Source organism: Leptonotus elevatus, chromosome 17 (assembly GCF_054856555.1).
Source record: "Leptonotus elevatus isolate MCC_2025b chromosome 17, RoL_Lele_1.0, whole genome shotgun sequence".
Taxonomy (NCBI): Eukaryota; Metazoa; Chordata; class Actinopteri; order Syngnathiformes; family Syngnathidae; genus Leptonotus; species Leptonotus elevatus.
In genome coordinates, this window is record NC_141255.1 from 5,954,682 (window position 1) to 5,971,426 (window position 16,745).

Genomic DNA, 16,745 nt, shown 5'->3' on the forward strand with positions numbered 1-16,745 from the left:
TCTTGAAAATATATATTTTATTGTACATTCAGAACAGATTTATCATGCGATTAACGATGGAAATTATGCGATTAGAATTGTAATGGACTGTGATTGCATGTATATGTGTGCACGCGTGTGTATATGCAGTATGACATGGGCGTCAAATTAGTTTGAAGTTGCATTTTTTTTTAAACGGCATTAAAAAGCATTAACTTAGGTTTTATGATACCTGCAGAAACCTGATAAGAACCCAAGTTACAATGCCAGCTAAGCTAAGGCTAACTGGTGCTAATGGTTCATTCATCCCAATATCATTTTAAAAGTTACTGAGCAATACTGTATATGATCACTACGCCAGTTTTAAGCATGTTCTGAACCTTTTATTTACAGTATTTACCTTTCATTTTATACAACCTAAATGGTCAAGTACACACACACACATCAATTTGTCATGTTTTATTTGCTTTAGGCTACACCCAGGTTAGCATTGCTAATGCGAATCTGTTTGAATAAATAATCACTTTTCTACTTATTTTTAAATTTAGAAAAGTTATCTCATATAATGATTTTATGATATGACCTTCTTCTTTTTTTTAATTAATCAAATTGCATCCTGTTTCCACAGGGACAGAGGATGAAAATTGGTTGATGTACAGCAGCAACGAAAGCGGCCTAATTCGCAAAGGTCGCTAATTAAGACGCAATCGTCATTCGCCTGCCAACGTGCACAATGCGCGCGCACGCTCGAGGTGAGCGCGCGCCTCCGTGTGTAACGGCGATGACATCAGAGAAGCCAACAAGGTGCAAAAAGCAGAATCGGCGCTGTCTGTCATCTTCGGCGACTCCGCTTTTTGCGGCGCTGTCGTCTTTGCGTCTCCCGTTTTGCGCCACCGTCTCTTTAGCAGCAGCAGGAAGAAGGACGCCGCGTGACTTTGTGTTTTTTTTTTTTCTTTCTCCACTCCACGCAGAATGACGGAGCCGGCCGAGGAACCGTGAGCTCCAAGAGGCGGACTCGACGATGCCCGTTTGCCGCAGGCGCCGCCATCGTGTAACCGGACACCGACTTGCGGCGGATGGGATGACGGAGGTGACCGAGCCCGCTGCTCCACCCGGGAGGAGGTCCCTGCCTTCGGACGCGGCCGCCGCCTGTGCCCGCTTGTAGAGGAGGAGGGGGGAGGAGACGAGGAGCGGCAGGAGGGAAGATGCGGACGGAGGAGGAGAGGGCCGCCGCACAAGAGCCCATTTTGGAGGAAGGGTCAGGACGAGAGCAGGTAAGGACGCCGATAAGTTAGTTGCGCACTCACCTTTCGGCGGACGCCGTGTCATTGAAAAGCGAAGCGGAGCATCACTGGGTCAAGGACACTCGGGCACATAAATGATGCTGTGTCGATGCCAACAGCAGACAAAATGATTATTAAACACATGCACGTATGCAGTCAACCCTTCAATGTTGTTGACATATTTGGCCTTTGAGACATATTCGCCCAAAAAGTTGAGATTTGAGCTTTTTCGCTAAACATAAACGTATTAAGTAGTTGTTATGCTGTAAGAAATGAATATTGGCTAGCGGTCATGCTCTCCTCCTTTTTCAATCTGTTCCAGCCCCCCCCCCCCCCCCATAAAACCCATTTGTCGTGTTTTTGTTGTGAATAATATCAATGTCATATAGTAGGCTACTTGATAAAACACAATAACTAGAGCTGCAACTTTAACTATAGTTTAAACAACAGATTAATCTGGGGATTAATCGATGTATTGGATTTAAAAAAAATTGTAAATATCCATCCTTTTATTCAAAAACAGGACATCATTTTAAATTGACAGTGCACAAATATAAGCTAATTATGATTCAGTTTCAAGTTTGATCCGTAACAAGACAGAAAAATAGGCAAAAAATGTTGATTATTGTTTCCCAAAGTAAAAGCAGATGTTTTAATTTGATTCAACACAAAACCTGCTTTCATGGAGGACTACAGAAATCTGATAATGGTTACTGTTTAAATTACAAATTTAAATCGAGAAAGGTATCTAAACGTTTAGTTGATTATCGATTAATTTGATAATCAATTAGTTGTCAATTAATTGATTCGTCATTGCACCTATAGTATTAATAGGATTTAAAGCATGAAACAGTTTGTCCATCAAGGTTTGACTACGTACATCCAATTCAGTCTGCTGCTCCTTCTGGCCACCAGGAGGCAGCACTGTGTAATACAGTCATGCAGACGTGAATGAAGAAGAATAGACTTCTTCTACTCGACTACTCCTTATTAAGTTGCTGCATTATGAGTGATTTTTCAAGGGGAATGAAGAAAATATGCCTGTAAATTTTGTTATTGCAAATATCGATGCTCGTGTCAATGGCATTTTCCATTCATTTTAGCATTAAGCTAGCCGGTCCCAAAGTAATGTTGCTTAATTGTTTTAATTTTGTTTTTGACCGTAAACTCCAACTGGGAGGTGCAGTAAACATCTAGAAACATATTTTTTGATCAAATGTTCACTATTTGCCGAAGTGTTGCTTTAATTTTAAATCTAAAATGCAAATGTTGTAGCCTATATTTAAATGCTCCATTTCACTCAGTTCAATCACTCTTTGCTCGCCATCTTGCGAGAGCAGCCGTAATGCATCGGCTCGAGTGTGCCGCCATTAACCCTCACTTCCTGTTTTGGGCTGGCGCAGCGTGGACTATATGGCCTCATCCTCCAAACGTTCCACTCAAGCACTTATCTCATTTACCTTGAGTCAATAGTCAGCTGCTAAAGTGCAGTAAAGTCGTTCATTCGTTTTATTACAGTTCGTGTCATGACTGCAAGCATGGTTGCGCTCTAACAAAAAATGAACACGACGTCCTTCTACGCCGCTAGCAATTTGCGCGACGGTTAACAATCACCCAACGCTCGCCCCCCCCCCCCCCCCTTTTTCAATGCATTGCAAACCTCCTCGGCTTCATTGGCAGCCCACACGCCGGGATTTGCTAATTATAGCCTCGCCAGTCACACCTCAGCAGCGGAATCGCATGGAGATGGAGAAGAGTGAATGTCGCTGCACCGTAATAACAGCCCGCGTGGACTACGTTTGAATACCAGGTGTAGAACTGGCCTCACATTATGTGGACAAAGCAGCCAATCTTTATCTAATAACCTGACAAAAACATTGAACTAAAATGCATCTTACTCATCAGAGATCCCGATGATGACGAAGTGTTTATGAAATTAACCTGAGCAGGTTTTGCTCTGACCGACCAAAGTATGGGAACATTTGACGCCACTATGAGAACAACTTTGAAAATCTGATTGGTTAAAAAGTTAAATGGGCCAGCACTACCGATTCTCAAGCTCCCGGGCAGATTTAGATCTACGTGGCAACGCACAGAGGCTGAAATCTGATTGGACGAAATAGCTCACATCCACGTAAATGTACTTGAAGCATGAATGTTACTAAATGAGAAGAGACTTGAAATTTAACACAATTTCATAGGGAAAAAAATCATTTTAACTCATTCACTGCCATTGACGGTTATAGACGTCAAATATTCATTTGAACTTTTTCTATTTAACATTTTTTTCCACTTTTATTAACAAGAGTATGAAAACTTTTTTTTTATTGTACATTTAGAACAGATATAAAATTTGTGATAAATCACAAGTTAACTTGTGAAGTCGTGCAATTAATTACGATTAATTGTAATTAATCGCATGACTTCAATCGTTAACTCACGATTAATCATAAATTTTATATCTGTTCTAAATGTATAATAAAAACATTTCTAGGTTTTCATACTCTTGTTAACAAAAGTGGGGGGGAAAATGGTAAACTAATAGAAATAGTTTAAATGAATTTTTGACGGCAATACCCGTCAGTGGCAGTGAACGAGTTAATTTAGCTTGTTAATGTCGTTTTTTAGACAAATCCCACAACCATTCCTCGCAATCTTGCCTGTGACACTCCCACTCCAATCCACTTAGAGGACAGACTCCGAGGGAGGGAGGATGTAGCAGCGATGGGTGAGGACTTCTCGGAGGGAGAGTGAACTCTTAGAAAGAAAAAGGAAGGGGGAGGGAGGAAGGAAATTCGAGGGAAGGAGACTGATTACATAAGCAAAGGTAGGAGGGTGTACAGATAAGACAAGTCAGTCCAATGGGATCTGACAGAATGATTTTAAAATAGGCCTTAGCCAAGAGACGATAGCTTGTCGGCGTGTGCCCTTCGAGTGCGCTCGTAAACGCCAGCCGCGAGTGTCTAAAGAGCCTCATTGTGCTCGACGTCCTCCAGAGCAGCCGGTCCACTCAAACATCTCGAAGCATCCTTCGAGCGACTAAATTATTCACGTGCATCGCGATGCCGGACTCCGAGGGTGCAAGTGAGGCCGTGTGCACTTAGCTAAGCATTAACTGTGTGTGTGTGTGTGTGTATGTATGTGTGTGTGTGTGTGTGTGTGTGTAAATTGCAGCACTAATGCTGTGATGCATTCAGGGTGGTAATGCATCTGTTTTGGTCACAACCACAAGCTTACACCCTACGAAATGTGACACCCTTTACCAAGCAGGAAGGTCGTATAATTGTTAGGGGCGTAACAAAAGCCGGTTTGAAATCAGTCTTGATTTAAAACGTGTCAAATTGAACCAAATCGCGTGGTCAGGTTATGACCAATCACGGCAGAGCTTGCGAACATCACATGACCAAGCAGCAAGTGGCAAAATGGCCGCCCACGGAGATGGATACACATACGAAAATCTGATTGGACAAACGCGTGTCTCCGCCTCCGCAGCAACGTCCGATCCAGCAGTCCGTGGCGTCGTCCCTGTGCCGGGAGTCCCACTGGAAGTGCCTCCTGCTGACCCTCCTGATGTACGGCTGCTTCGCCACGCTCATCTGGTGCGCCCTGTGCCGCGTGCCCGTGCTCAGCTCGTCGCCGGTGCGCGTGGCCGCCGCCGACGGCAACTCCACCTCGGCCGCCTACTACAATGACGTGCAGCGCTTGGAGAGTCCGTGCTCCAGCGGCTACCTCTACATCCCGCTGGCCTTCCTGGCAATGCTTTACGTGGTCTACCTGGTGGAGTGTTGGCACTGCTTCTCGAAGACGGCCATGTTGGCCCACGCTGAATTCCAGGTTTGCTCAAGGCACATCTGTTTGTTGCTAAAAGACGGGCGAAGAGTGAAACCAGATAGACGTTTGTTCGTATACAATTTTTTTTTTATTGAGAAAATAAAAGTCTCATTTAAAGGGATAATGTGTTAGTTTTAGCATTTGAGACACAACAATATCATCTATAAAATACACTCACACACAAATAAAATTGCAACAAAATTGCTACGTTTATAGGTTTTATGGTTAAGTCACCTGGGAAAGCATTTGTACTTAATGTGCTTTAATTTTTAAATCAGAAATGTAAAAATAATCATATGAATAATTTTGATTGAATATGATTAAATGAGGCTGGTTGAAAGCAAATTAACTCATTTACTGCCATTGACGCCTATAAACGTCAAAAATTATTTTTCAATTCTATTTCCATTAATTTAACTTTTTCCCCCACTTTTGTTAACAAGAGTATGAAAACCTAGACATTTTTTAAATATTTTTTTTTAAAGAAAAAAAAGAAAAGATTATTAAAAATTAGGGGCGTGGGGCAATTAAAAATTTTCATTGTAATTAATCGCATGACTTCACTAGTTAACTCACAACTAATCACAAATTTTATATCTGTTCTAAATGTACAAAAAAAATCTAGGTTTTCATACTCTTGTTAACAAAAGTGGTAAAAAATGTTAAACTAATAGAAATAATTCAAATAATTTTTTGACATCTATAACCGTCAATGGCAGTGAATTAAGTAGGTCCAAAAAAAAATCAGCCAAATCATTCACTCTAAAAACAGTTGGGTCAAAAGTAACTCAATTATGGATCAAAAATGGACTGATCCACATTTGACCCAACTTTTATGATGGTTTCATACAAAATGACCCAATATTTTGATCCAGGTAAAGAATCTGACTAATATTTTTAGTTATTTTACACTAAAAGACCCATTTCTTGACCCAAGTAGAGGATCGGTCCATTTTTGGCCCATAGTTGGGTTAATTTTTTAGAGTGTTGATAAGGTTTACTTAAAAAAAAAAAACACTTAAAATATTTATGTTAAATACTTTATTTAATTAAAGAAAACTATTTTAGTATACTGTATACAAAACAATGATATTTTTTCCCCAGATGTTGTCCCAGGTGTTGAGATGGTACAGCTCAAGTTTGTAGTCAATCGGGTTAACCGTCTAGCACAAGGAGACAACAGTATGACCACTGTAAATGTGCAAAAAAATGGGTCAAAATTGAATATTCAATACTCACTTGCTATTCATTTTCTCTGGCTTGGGTAGGTGGGGCTCCCTCTTGTGGTACATGAAAGTACCACTGAATTAAATGTTCAAGATGTGTATGTTATTTTGATTTCCACAATTTTTACTTGAGTACTACAAATATTTCTGTGTGATACATTTTCACCCTTTCCCCCTCCCCATGTATTTAATGTTAATGTTCAAGTTGTGTATAATTTTTTAGAACAATATTAACTCATTCACTGCCATTGACGGCTATAGATGTCAAAAATTCATTTAAACTATTTCTATTAGTTTAACATTTTTTCCACTTTTGTTAACAAGAGTAGCAAAACCTATATATTTTTAATTGTACATTTAGAACAGATATAAAATTTGTGATTAGATGTGAGTTAACTAGTGAAGTCATGCAATTAGTTATGATTACAAATTTTAATCGCCTGACGGCCCAAATTTTAATAACGTTTTTTTTTTTATTCATTCATTGCCATTGACAGCTATAGACGCCAAAAAAATCATTTTTACTATTTCTATTAGTTTAACATTTTTTCCTCTTTTGTTAACAACAGTATGAAAACCTAGAATTTTTTTTATTGTACATTTAGAACAAATATAGAATTTGTGATTAATCATGAGGTAATTAGTGAAGTCATGTGATTAATTACAATTAAAAATGTTAATCGCCTGTTGCCCCTAATTTTTTATAATCTTTTCATTTTATTTTATTAATTTATGGCAGTGAATGAGTTAAGTGTACTTAAAAAATTAAACCTTAATTTTGGTTATTATGATTGTACTTTTATATTTTTGACGTCGTATTTAGTGTAAAAAGAAGCGGATCGCGATTCCCTGAAAAATGACTAAGACCAAGTGTTTTGTTTTTTTGTCCGCATGCAGGATGTCTATGAGCGAGTGCAGCGGCTCCAGCAGGCCACGCCCTGCATCTGGTGGAAGGCCATCAGTTATCATTATGTGAGGAGAACCAGGCAGGTGACAAGATACCGCAACGGAGACGCGTACACAACCACACAGGTGAGGGACATGGCCCCCTCTAGTGGTCACCAAAAGAATCAGTGTATTAAACTGCATAATGTTACAGCGGCTTAACATTTTATTTTATACGGTACAGTACATTTGTATTTAACTTTGCTATTTGTTCTGCAATTAAGGAACTTTTAATTTTTTTCCCCAGGTGTACCATGAACGTGTCAACACTCATGCCTCCAGCTCAGAGTTTGACTACGCCCGTTACGGCGTCAAAGACGTGTCCAAGGAGCTGCTGGATCTGCAGTTGCACTCGGCGGTTCGCCTCCGATTCACCAAGTGCTTCAGGTGAGGCTCGCTTTCTATTCATTTGTTGCGATTTCTTGCGAATGCTGACCAATTTTTTCGCACCCTCAGCTTCTCCAGCGCACGTGCTGAAGCTGCCTATCTCACGCAGGTAAGTGACAAAGCAAGCAAAGGTGGGGGGTTGGAGTCATGTGACTTGACTTCAATTCTACTTTCTGCCCCAAGCGAGCGCGCTTCTTCGGCGAGAACGAGGGCCTGGACGACTACATGGAGGCCAGGGAGGGCATGCACCTGAAGAACGTGGATTTCCGCGAACACATCCTGGCATTCCCGGACCCCGCCCACCAGCCGTGGTTTTCCAGGTACAGGGTGTTCTGGCTGGCCTCGGCTTTCCTGCTTTCGTGGCCGCTACGCGTGGTGTCCGAGTACCGCACGGCCTACGTGCACTACCACGTGGAGAAGCTGTTCGGGGAGGACGAGGATTTCGGCGGCGGGGGCGGTTGTGGCACCGGCGGGCCGGGAGCGGGCGGGAGAGGGGAAGGGGAGACCGAGAACGGAGGGGTGGGGATCGGGCTGACCGGGTCCAGCTACAGAGCCATCTCCCGGGTCAACACAGTGGACATGACAGAACTGGAGTGGCACATCCGCTGCAACCAACAGATGGTTCCCAGTTACTCCGAGGCCATCCTCATGGACTTGGAAACGAGCGGGGGGACGAACCCGGCCGCTTACACGCCCGTGTCCGGGCCCCCGGGCACCACCCCCAACCTGGAGGGGAACCGGCCTCCCCTGGCCCTGCCCGTGGTGTTCAACTCGACTTACCTCCTCCAGAGCTGCCCCCGATGTCGACGGACCAGCTCCAGCTCCAGTCTGCCCTCCCGACTGAGGGCGCCCATGGGAACCACGGCCCTGCTCAACGCCACCGTGGCGGGCTTGAGGGCGGCCGGGCACGGCGGGGGCGGGATCGGGGGCCGGCTGGTGCTCAGCCGAAGCGGGTTCTCCTTAGGGAGGCTCGGAGGAGGGAGACAGAACAGCCTGCTGCATTCGCGCAGCATGGGGGGCGGCCTGGCGGGAAGTCGGGAGGACGGAGCAGGAAGCGGAGCCGGGGGAGGGGGCGCGGGCGGGTTCCTGGGCTTGGGATCCAGGCAGGACGACGAGGAAACCCGAGGCGTGCTGGAGGGAGAAGGCGACGAGGATGATGAGCAGGAGGAGGAGGTGGAGGAGAGGAGGGGGGAAGATGGCGGCAGAGAGCGGGACGAAGACGCAGAGCAAGATGGAGGCGTGGTCGAGAGGGATCGCCCACCTTCTTACCAGGATGCCTTCTTCTTCCCTGTGCTTATTATCCACGGGGACGAGAGCTGCCATGCTGGCGACCGCCTCTGAACCTCCAAAACATTTTGGGATGACACAGGCCGTGTTTGGAATCACTCACTCATTCACTACTTCATCTGCTGTGATTAAAATTGACCCCACACAAAATATTTTGTAGTTGCTGATAGATGCCAGCAGGTGGCAGAGGAGCACTTTTTTTTATTAAACAACATTCACACACACAAAAAAAACTGGGTTGTGTTCCTAACCCACTAGTTGTAGAGCAGATTGGGTGACTTTTACCCAAGGTTAGGTAAGGTTAATTATTTTATTAGATTGTGTTGAGCTGAAACTGATCGCCATTTTGGATGGGTAGCGGGTAATCAAATTCTTTGTAACTGTAACTCATCACTATGGGTAGTTTTTACCTCTTTTTGGATCAGAATCTTGACCCAATGTGCTGAGTCAAATCAACACAATGCATGATATATATATATATATAAAAAAAAAAAAAAGTTTCCCTGCTGGATTAGCCATTTCACCTATTTTAGGTTACTTTTAACCCAGTGTTTTTAAAAAGTAAGTCAACCAAAAATGTGCTTTTTTTACGTTTTATATTACCCCATTAGTGTAAATATGCCATTGTGATTAATATTTGTTTGTGGAATATGAGTTAAAAAGCTAAATCCGTTTTCTCATGGGGCGGCCATTTTGTCACTTGCTGTCAACGTGTGACCGTCATATCTGACCTGCGATTGGTCGTTACCTGCGTTGAGCAACTGTGATGTCATTTTCAGTTGATAGCAAGTTACAAAATGGCCGCCCTCTGAGATGGATCAAAATGGATACGGTTAGCTGCTTAATTCATATACTACAAACACTATATTAATCAGAATGCCACGTTTAGACTATAGTGTGGGGTTGACTTCCTCTTTAACCCATTCACTGCCATTGACGGCTATAGACGTCACAAATTCATTTGAACTATTTCAATTCGTTAAACATTTTTTCCCACTTTTGTTAACAAGAGTATGAAAACCTAGAAAAAAATATTGTACATTTAGAACAGATTATGAACAGATTTGTGATTAATCGTGAGTTAACTAGTGAAGTCATGCAACAAATTACGAAAAATGTATCGCCTGACGCCCCTCATTTTTAATAATCTTTTCTTCTTCCTTTAAAAAAAAAGAAGTAATTTTATTTTAATTTTTTGTTTTTAATAATCTTTTTTTTGTTTTTTTTAAAGAAAAGATTATTAAAAATTAATATTTTGTAATCGTAATTAATCGCATGACTTCACTAGTTAACTCACGATTAATCACAAATTTTATATCTGTTCTAAATGTACAATAAAACAATTCTAGGTTTTCATACTCTTGTTAACAAAAGTGGGAAAAAATGTTAAACTAATATAAATAGTAAAAATGAATTTTTGACGTCTATAGCCGTCAATGGCAGTGAATGAGTTAAGAGTGTATAACCAAAGCAATAGTTTTTTATTTACATTTCACCCGAGCACAAAAGCATTTTTTTTCAGCAAATAATAGTGGATAGCACAAAGGGTAAAAAAATAAATAAATAACACATGCAGAGAGTGATTCCAAACACATCCACAGAGATAAAACTATGCAAGAACAGGAGTAGGAGGGGAAACCATCTACTACTATATTGTGACCCGCAGTCCAGTTCTTCCACACCAAACTGATCCAGGCAAGCATCTTCTGGGGGGCGGGGGTCCAAAAAGCACTCCTCCTTCCTCAATTTGGAGGAAAATTTAGAATGCTCGAGAACAAGTGCTTGCACATCACCTGCTAAGCTGTTTGGATCAGCACCGCTACCCCCCCCCCCCCCCCCCCGCTCCACATATATGTAAAGCACACACACGCGTGCAACACCGTGTGCAAAAGGACACAATGAATAATGAGTAACATGAAGACGAGCTGCACAAAGGACTCGAATCAGCCACTATGAGATGAAATCTGACATGAGAATATTTTTTGTTTTTAACTGTGCATCATCCATCCATCAAAAGAACACAAACTCTTTTTTATTATTATATGATTGTACCGATGGAAAGCACTTATACAACACAATACTGTATTCTATCTATAATCTATTCTGTGCATATGCTGTAACCACTTGGCCACTTAAACGCAACCACGCTTTTGACATTTCTGTGCGAGCCATGGCTCCAAAACATGGACTCAGTCAGTATTCGCGCTTCTTTTCTATTTACCGACAGTGAGGAGGTCGTCCGAACGCCTTTGCAGGTGTTCCGCACACTCGCGCGCACTCTCCGAAAGCATGGAAATGTCCTCCTACGTTGCCTTGATGTCTGCCACCGCTTCAACCTGGCATCTCTTGTGACTTCCGCTTCCGTTCTTGACACCCAAAGAAGCCCGGGGGTAAAAAAAAAAAAAGTGGATGCACTGTATCATGACGAGACATAAGGATGTTTGAGGTATCTCAAATATTTCATGACGGAGGAGGCTTATGAAACTAGTGAAAAGAGAGTTGTGTTCACTAGAGGGCGGCAAAGATCTAAAAAGCACTTTTAAGGGGAGTGAGGCTGCAGTTACTCAGACAGGGTAGAACAGATTCTGACATTATGGAAAGTCATTTGAGCATTTTTTTTTCCCCCTCTGTGTGTGTGTGTAGCCCTTCAGCCTTCACATATTCTTATTTTTTTTCCTCACGCTTTTGACATGCATCTCTTTCCACATAATTCAGCCGATTCATGTAATTCAAATTTAAACGTATTCAAAAAAGTCACGCCATAGGGGCTAGTATTTTTCTAATTCCAAATATTCACGGTTTACCCTAAAGTAAACATTTTGTTTTTTACCCCCAAAATTCCCTATTTATTTCCCTTTGGGGGGGGGGGGGGGGCTCAGTATCGTTCATTCGGTAATTTTACCGATTTGACATGTCATCATCATTGCTCCCCAACCCCGCACCCCCGTTTATTTCCAACGACGCCAAATTTCCCCCAAGAAATGTTTATCATTCATTCCAATGGCACATTCGACATTAGGTCGCCATTTGAATTTTAAATCATTCAGCGCAATCTTGACAAAATTAAAAAAAAATCACCATTAAAATTCCCATAAAAGATCCCATCAATGACATGATGTACAAAACAGGCGCACAAAAACAAACAGCAATGACATAATTAAATAGAAAGTGAAGCATTGTTTTCTTTGTTTTGTTTTTTATCGCTGCTCCTTTTAGTGTTCAAAATGGCCACCTGGGGACAATATAATACAAACATACGGTACATGGAGACGCTCAAAACTCCTGAGTATGTTTATGTTGTTTTTCATTGTTTGTTAGCATTAAGCTAACGGACTCAAAGAGGGCAAAGTTTTTTTTGTATGTTCTGTTCATTTTGATCAACAATAATAAACGTCTCGAAGAATCGGTTTTTGAAGAACTGTTTAAATAAATAAATAAATTAATTAAAGTGATTTGTAATGCTCAAATGGCTTTCCATTGACATCCATTTTAAAGTCCATGTACTAGTAGGACAACTTTGGCATACTAGTAGGACAATTACAAGTTATAAGTGAGACAACTGCATGCTACTAGTACTACTAGTAATATATATATATATATATATATATATAATAGTAATAATAACCTACTGGCACTTCAGGGGTAGTACTAGTAGCCCACAGACGTCAACTAGTGCCCGGTTCTTTTGCACACAGTGAAGATGAAGCACGTCGTTTGTCTTTGGCAGCTGATCAACACCACAAAAAAAAATAAAAATAAAAAGCACTGTGACGTCACTGATGTGTAAGACAATTGCAGCAGGTCTGACGGAAAAAGCAATCATGTGACGCGTTCTTCAAAATCACAGCTGGCCTCTACCAAATCAGTCCCATCAGCGATGTATTTTTTTATAATCTTGAATGAGACTGCCACCCATGTGACCAATGCAAGGTTAGCATATTGTAAAGAGTCAGACACAAAACGAGCAAGGGGGGGATTGAATAGAATCAAATAACCTGCAGCAATATGCGCTAAATGGTCTAAAGAATGTTGTGAGGGCGTTCTTGTGATCACATGATCATTCGGTGGCGACATGACACTGTTCACGGATCATGACAATAAACGTGTAGGATGCAAATAAAGTCTGCTTCATAAAACGTCGTCCTTTGGTGTTGATGCTATTTATCATTTCAAGATTGTGTTTGTGTGTGTATATATATATATATATATATTGTGTATATATATATATATATATATATTGTGTGTATATATATATATATATATTGTGTGTATATATATATATATATATTGTGTGTATATATATATATATATATATATATATATATATATATATATATTAGGGGCGTCAGGCGATTAATTTTTCGTAATTTGTTGCACGACTTCACTAGTTAACTCACGATTAATCACATATTTTATATCTGTTTTAAATGTACAATAAAATATTTGTTCTAAGTTTTCATACTTTTTTTAACATAAAAGTGGGGGGGAAATTACACTACTAGAAAAATTGTTGCATCTTTTACACTGTAATGAATTAACTCTAGAATTTACAAGAAATAACTGGCAAAAACAAGTTGCCAGCTAATTTTTGTAAAATCTCATTTAATTACTGTGTATATTACTGTATTTTTTACAAGTATTTACTATATATAAATTACAGTTACTTACGGTATTTAATTTAATACAGGGTCCGTTATTTGCTACTTCTCTATTGATACCCGCCAAAGCCCGACAATCTTTACAGTATTTACCTGTAATCCACGTAAATACATGACGAAACATAGTTGCTGTAAAATTACAAGTATTTGACCGCTAATTATACAGCGAATTACCGTACTTTGTTTTTACCCATAATGCACTTTTTTACCCATAATGAATTGCTGTATACAGTTAAATACTGAAAAATTAAAAAGCAAGAAAATGCTGTAATTTTTTTGTAGATTTTCCAGAAACTTGTTACATTGTACTCTTGATACAGTAATTTCATATTAATTCATAAAATGTAGTTTTAAAAAAAGTGTTGAGGTCATTTTTCTGCCACTAGATGGCATAATTGCATTTGTAAGACATTGGTTACAGCTCAGTGCATTTTTCTCTTCATATTAAGAGCTATCTAATCTTTCACATGAAGTAAGAAATAAATGCATTATTGAATTTATTACTGCTAAATGTTGACGTGGACGTGTCTGGTGCGTTTCGACTGTACAGTACAGGCTTTCCAAGTAAGGAGCGGTCATTAATCGTGTGTAAAAAAATAATGGTGGCGTTATAGGAACTTTAAAATAACTCAAAATTAACACACTAATTTTGACAGCCCTAATACACACACACACACACACACATATATATATATATTAATAATAATCTTTGAATGTCTCACGATTCAATTCCAATTTTTGAGTGTGCGATTCGATTAAGAATCGATTTTCGATTGAGAACGATTTTATTCAAAATGATTTGATTGACAATGCTAATGCTAATGCTAATTAGCACGCTACTCGCGGCACTTTTATAACTCAAATGAACGGCTCCACGCCGGGAAAAAAAAAACTTTTATTGGAATAACTTGATCGTGACTTTTTCCTTCTACTCTCTAATGTGACTACATCTTAACGGTCTATCAGACCGCGTGGAACCACACTGCCCCTAGGTGGCCAAATCGGGTACAACATGAACAGCACTCTAAATAAAAGCACACACAGACAAAGGGAAGACCGTATAAAATAATTGAAATAAAAGCAATTTTGGGACATTTAAAATCGATTCTGAATTGTACTAAATGAGAATCGGGATTCTAATGCAAATCGATTTTTTGACACACTCCTAATATATATATATATATATATATATATATATATATATTGATTGTGGTGGTTTAAATCCACATGAAGGCCAATCTGCAAAATCCACAGGCCGCCCCTGGTGTTGTTTGACGGAATCGTATAAGTGTCGCTCCATGTGATGCGATTTGAAGCTCCCGTCACTCGATAGTCTCGTCTCCCGCACATTTTGGGGACAAGGACGGTGGAAAACATGTGTAATGACTTATTCCGGCTGGCTTGACTCTAGCCAGTCCCAAGATTGGTTGCAGATGGCAGGCAAAGCAGTAGTTCCTTGGTGCAAGTCTTTTTTTTTTTCCTCCCTTCGCTTTGTGAGTCCCACTGGACTCCAAGTTACAGTACTAAAAGGTGCAAATAAAATGCCTGAATGCACCTGAAGTGGCGGCTCAGAGAGTAGGATACTGTTTAGCAGGTTGTTTGCATTTGCAAGATGAAAATAGGGCAATTACTGCTTTTTCAATTATTTATAAGCTTTAATAACGCCAGTCACTTTTGGAAGTTTAATCTCTGTGAAATATTCATGGCTTTGAAATTGAACAGTTCCAGGCTGCGGGCTCCTATTGCACCCCCCTCCCCCCGCACCCCCCACCCCTTCCTCCCCTGTGTTTGTTTTATAGCGACAAGTCTCGAATGTGGTTTCTGGTTTGGAGAAAGCGAGAGAGGCTGTGTGATGTGTGTTCACGCTGACAAAAGCAAAGCGCTGATCAACTCTGTCATACGCTCTGTGGACAAAGGTATGTACAGTAAATGAGTCAATATCACCATTAGGTAAATGTAAACATGGTTTTATTCTACATGAGTCAATATCACAATTAGGTAAATGTAAACATGGTTTTATTCTCAAGTTCACATATTTTTTGTTTTTAATATAAATAAGCATTCAACCAGCAACTGACAGAGGTGGGCAATGACAGGGTGGACATTTTGACTTATGTTGACATTAACTCATTCACTGCCATTGACGACTATAGATGTCAAAAATGTATGTGAACTATTTCTATTAGTTTAACATTTGTTTCCATTTTTTATGAAAACTTAGAAAAAAAATTGGTGTCAATTTATAACAGATATAAAATTTATGATTAATCGTGAGTCAACTATTGAAGTCATGTGATTAATTACGATTAAAAAATTTAATTCGCCCCTTTTTTTAAATTAGGGGCGTCAGGCGATTACATTTTTTAAATGTAACTAATCCGATTAATCACAAATTTTATATCTGTTCTAAATTTACAATTAAAAAAAGTCTAGGTTTTCATACTCTTGTTAGCAAAAGTGAAAAATATTTTTAAACTAATAGAAATAGTCCAAATGAATTTTTGACGTCTATAGCCGTCAATAGCAGTGAATGAGTTAAATAAGCACACGGTGGATCTCAGCGATTGAATGTCATATCAACTCGTACGCTATTTCACTATGACAGGGTGGATACGTTAAACTTGACAACAACCAAGCGCATGGATTCAAGCGTAAATATTTATTCTTGCAACTACCCACTGTTTCAGCCTTCGTTGTGCAAAGTTAAAATGCCGGTTGTAATGTCACCGAAAACATCCGAGACTAAAGGGTGACAGGGTGGACAACCATTTCGGAGACACATGCTAAAATGTTTATTATGATTATGAAAAAAAAAAAAAAAGAACAGGCATGAACAAACAGCAAAATACTGTATGTGAATTTACTGACAGGGTGGAGATGACAGGGTGGATATTTTTGGCTAATATGAGCACATGGTGGATCTTGACTTGGCAATATAATTCACTTAGAAAGCTGACTGAGGGTTCTTTATATCAGTGCTTCTCTTGAAGGAAAAACAAAATGCTCGTCTAATCACTAAAACATGTGTGGGTTTCTTAAAGGGCCAATTACCCCCCGAATGTCAGGGTGGACAGCAATTTCAATCCGTACACATCATTTGCTACAATATGACGTTTTTGTTGGGCGCCTCGGAAATGTTTCCTTGATGG

At 40.1% G+C, this 16,745-nt stretch overlaps 1 protein-coding gene across 1 annotated transcript; it reads left to right on the top strand.

Annotated features, from left to right (window-relative positions):
* The first annotated feature begins 471 nt into the window (after window positions 1-471).
* On the top strand, window positions 472-11,327 carry LOC147159467 (transmembrane protein 151B-like). Its single transcript, XM_086059245.1, has 7 exons — window positions 472-783; window positions 951-1,253; window positions 4,755-5,096; window positions 7,217-7,351; window positions 7,512-7,651; window positions 7,721-7,760; window positions 7,835-11,327. Exons 2-7 carry the CDS (start codon window positions 1,185-1,187, stop codon window positions 8,990-8,992), a joined length of 1,884 nt encoding a protein of 627 aa, XP_085915371.1. The 5' UTR covers window positions 472-783; window positions 951-1,184; the 3' UTR covers window positions 8,993-11,327.
* The last annotated feature ends 5,418 nt before the right edge of the window (window positions 11,328-16,745 follow it).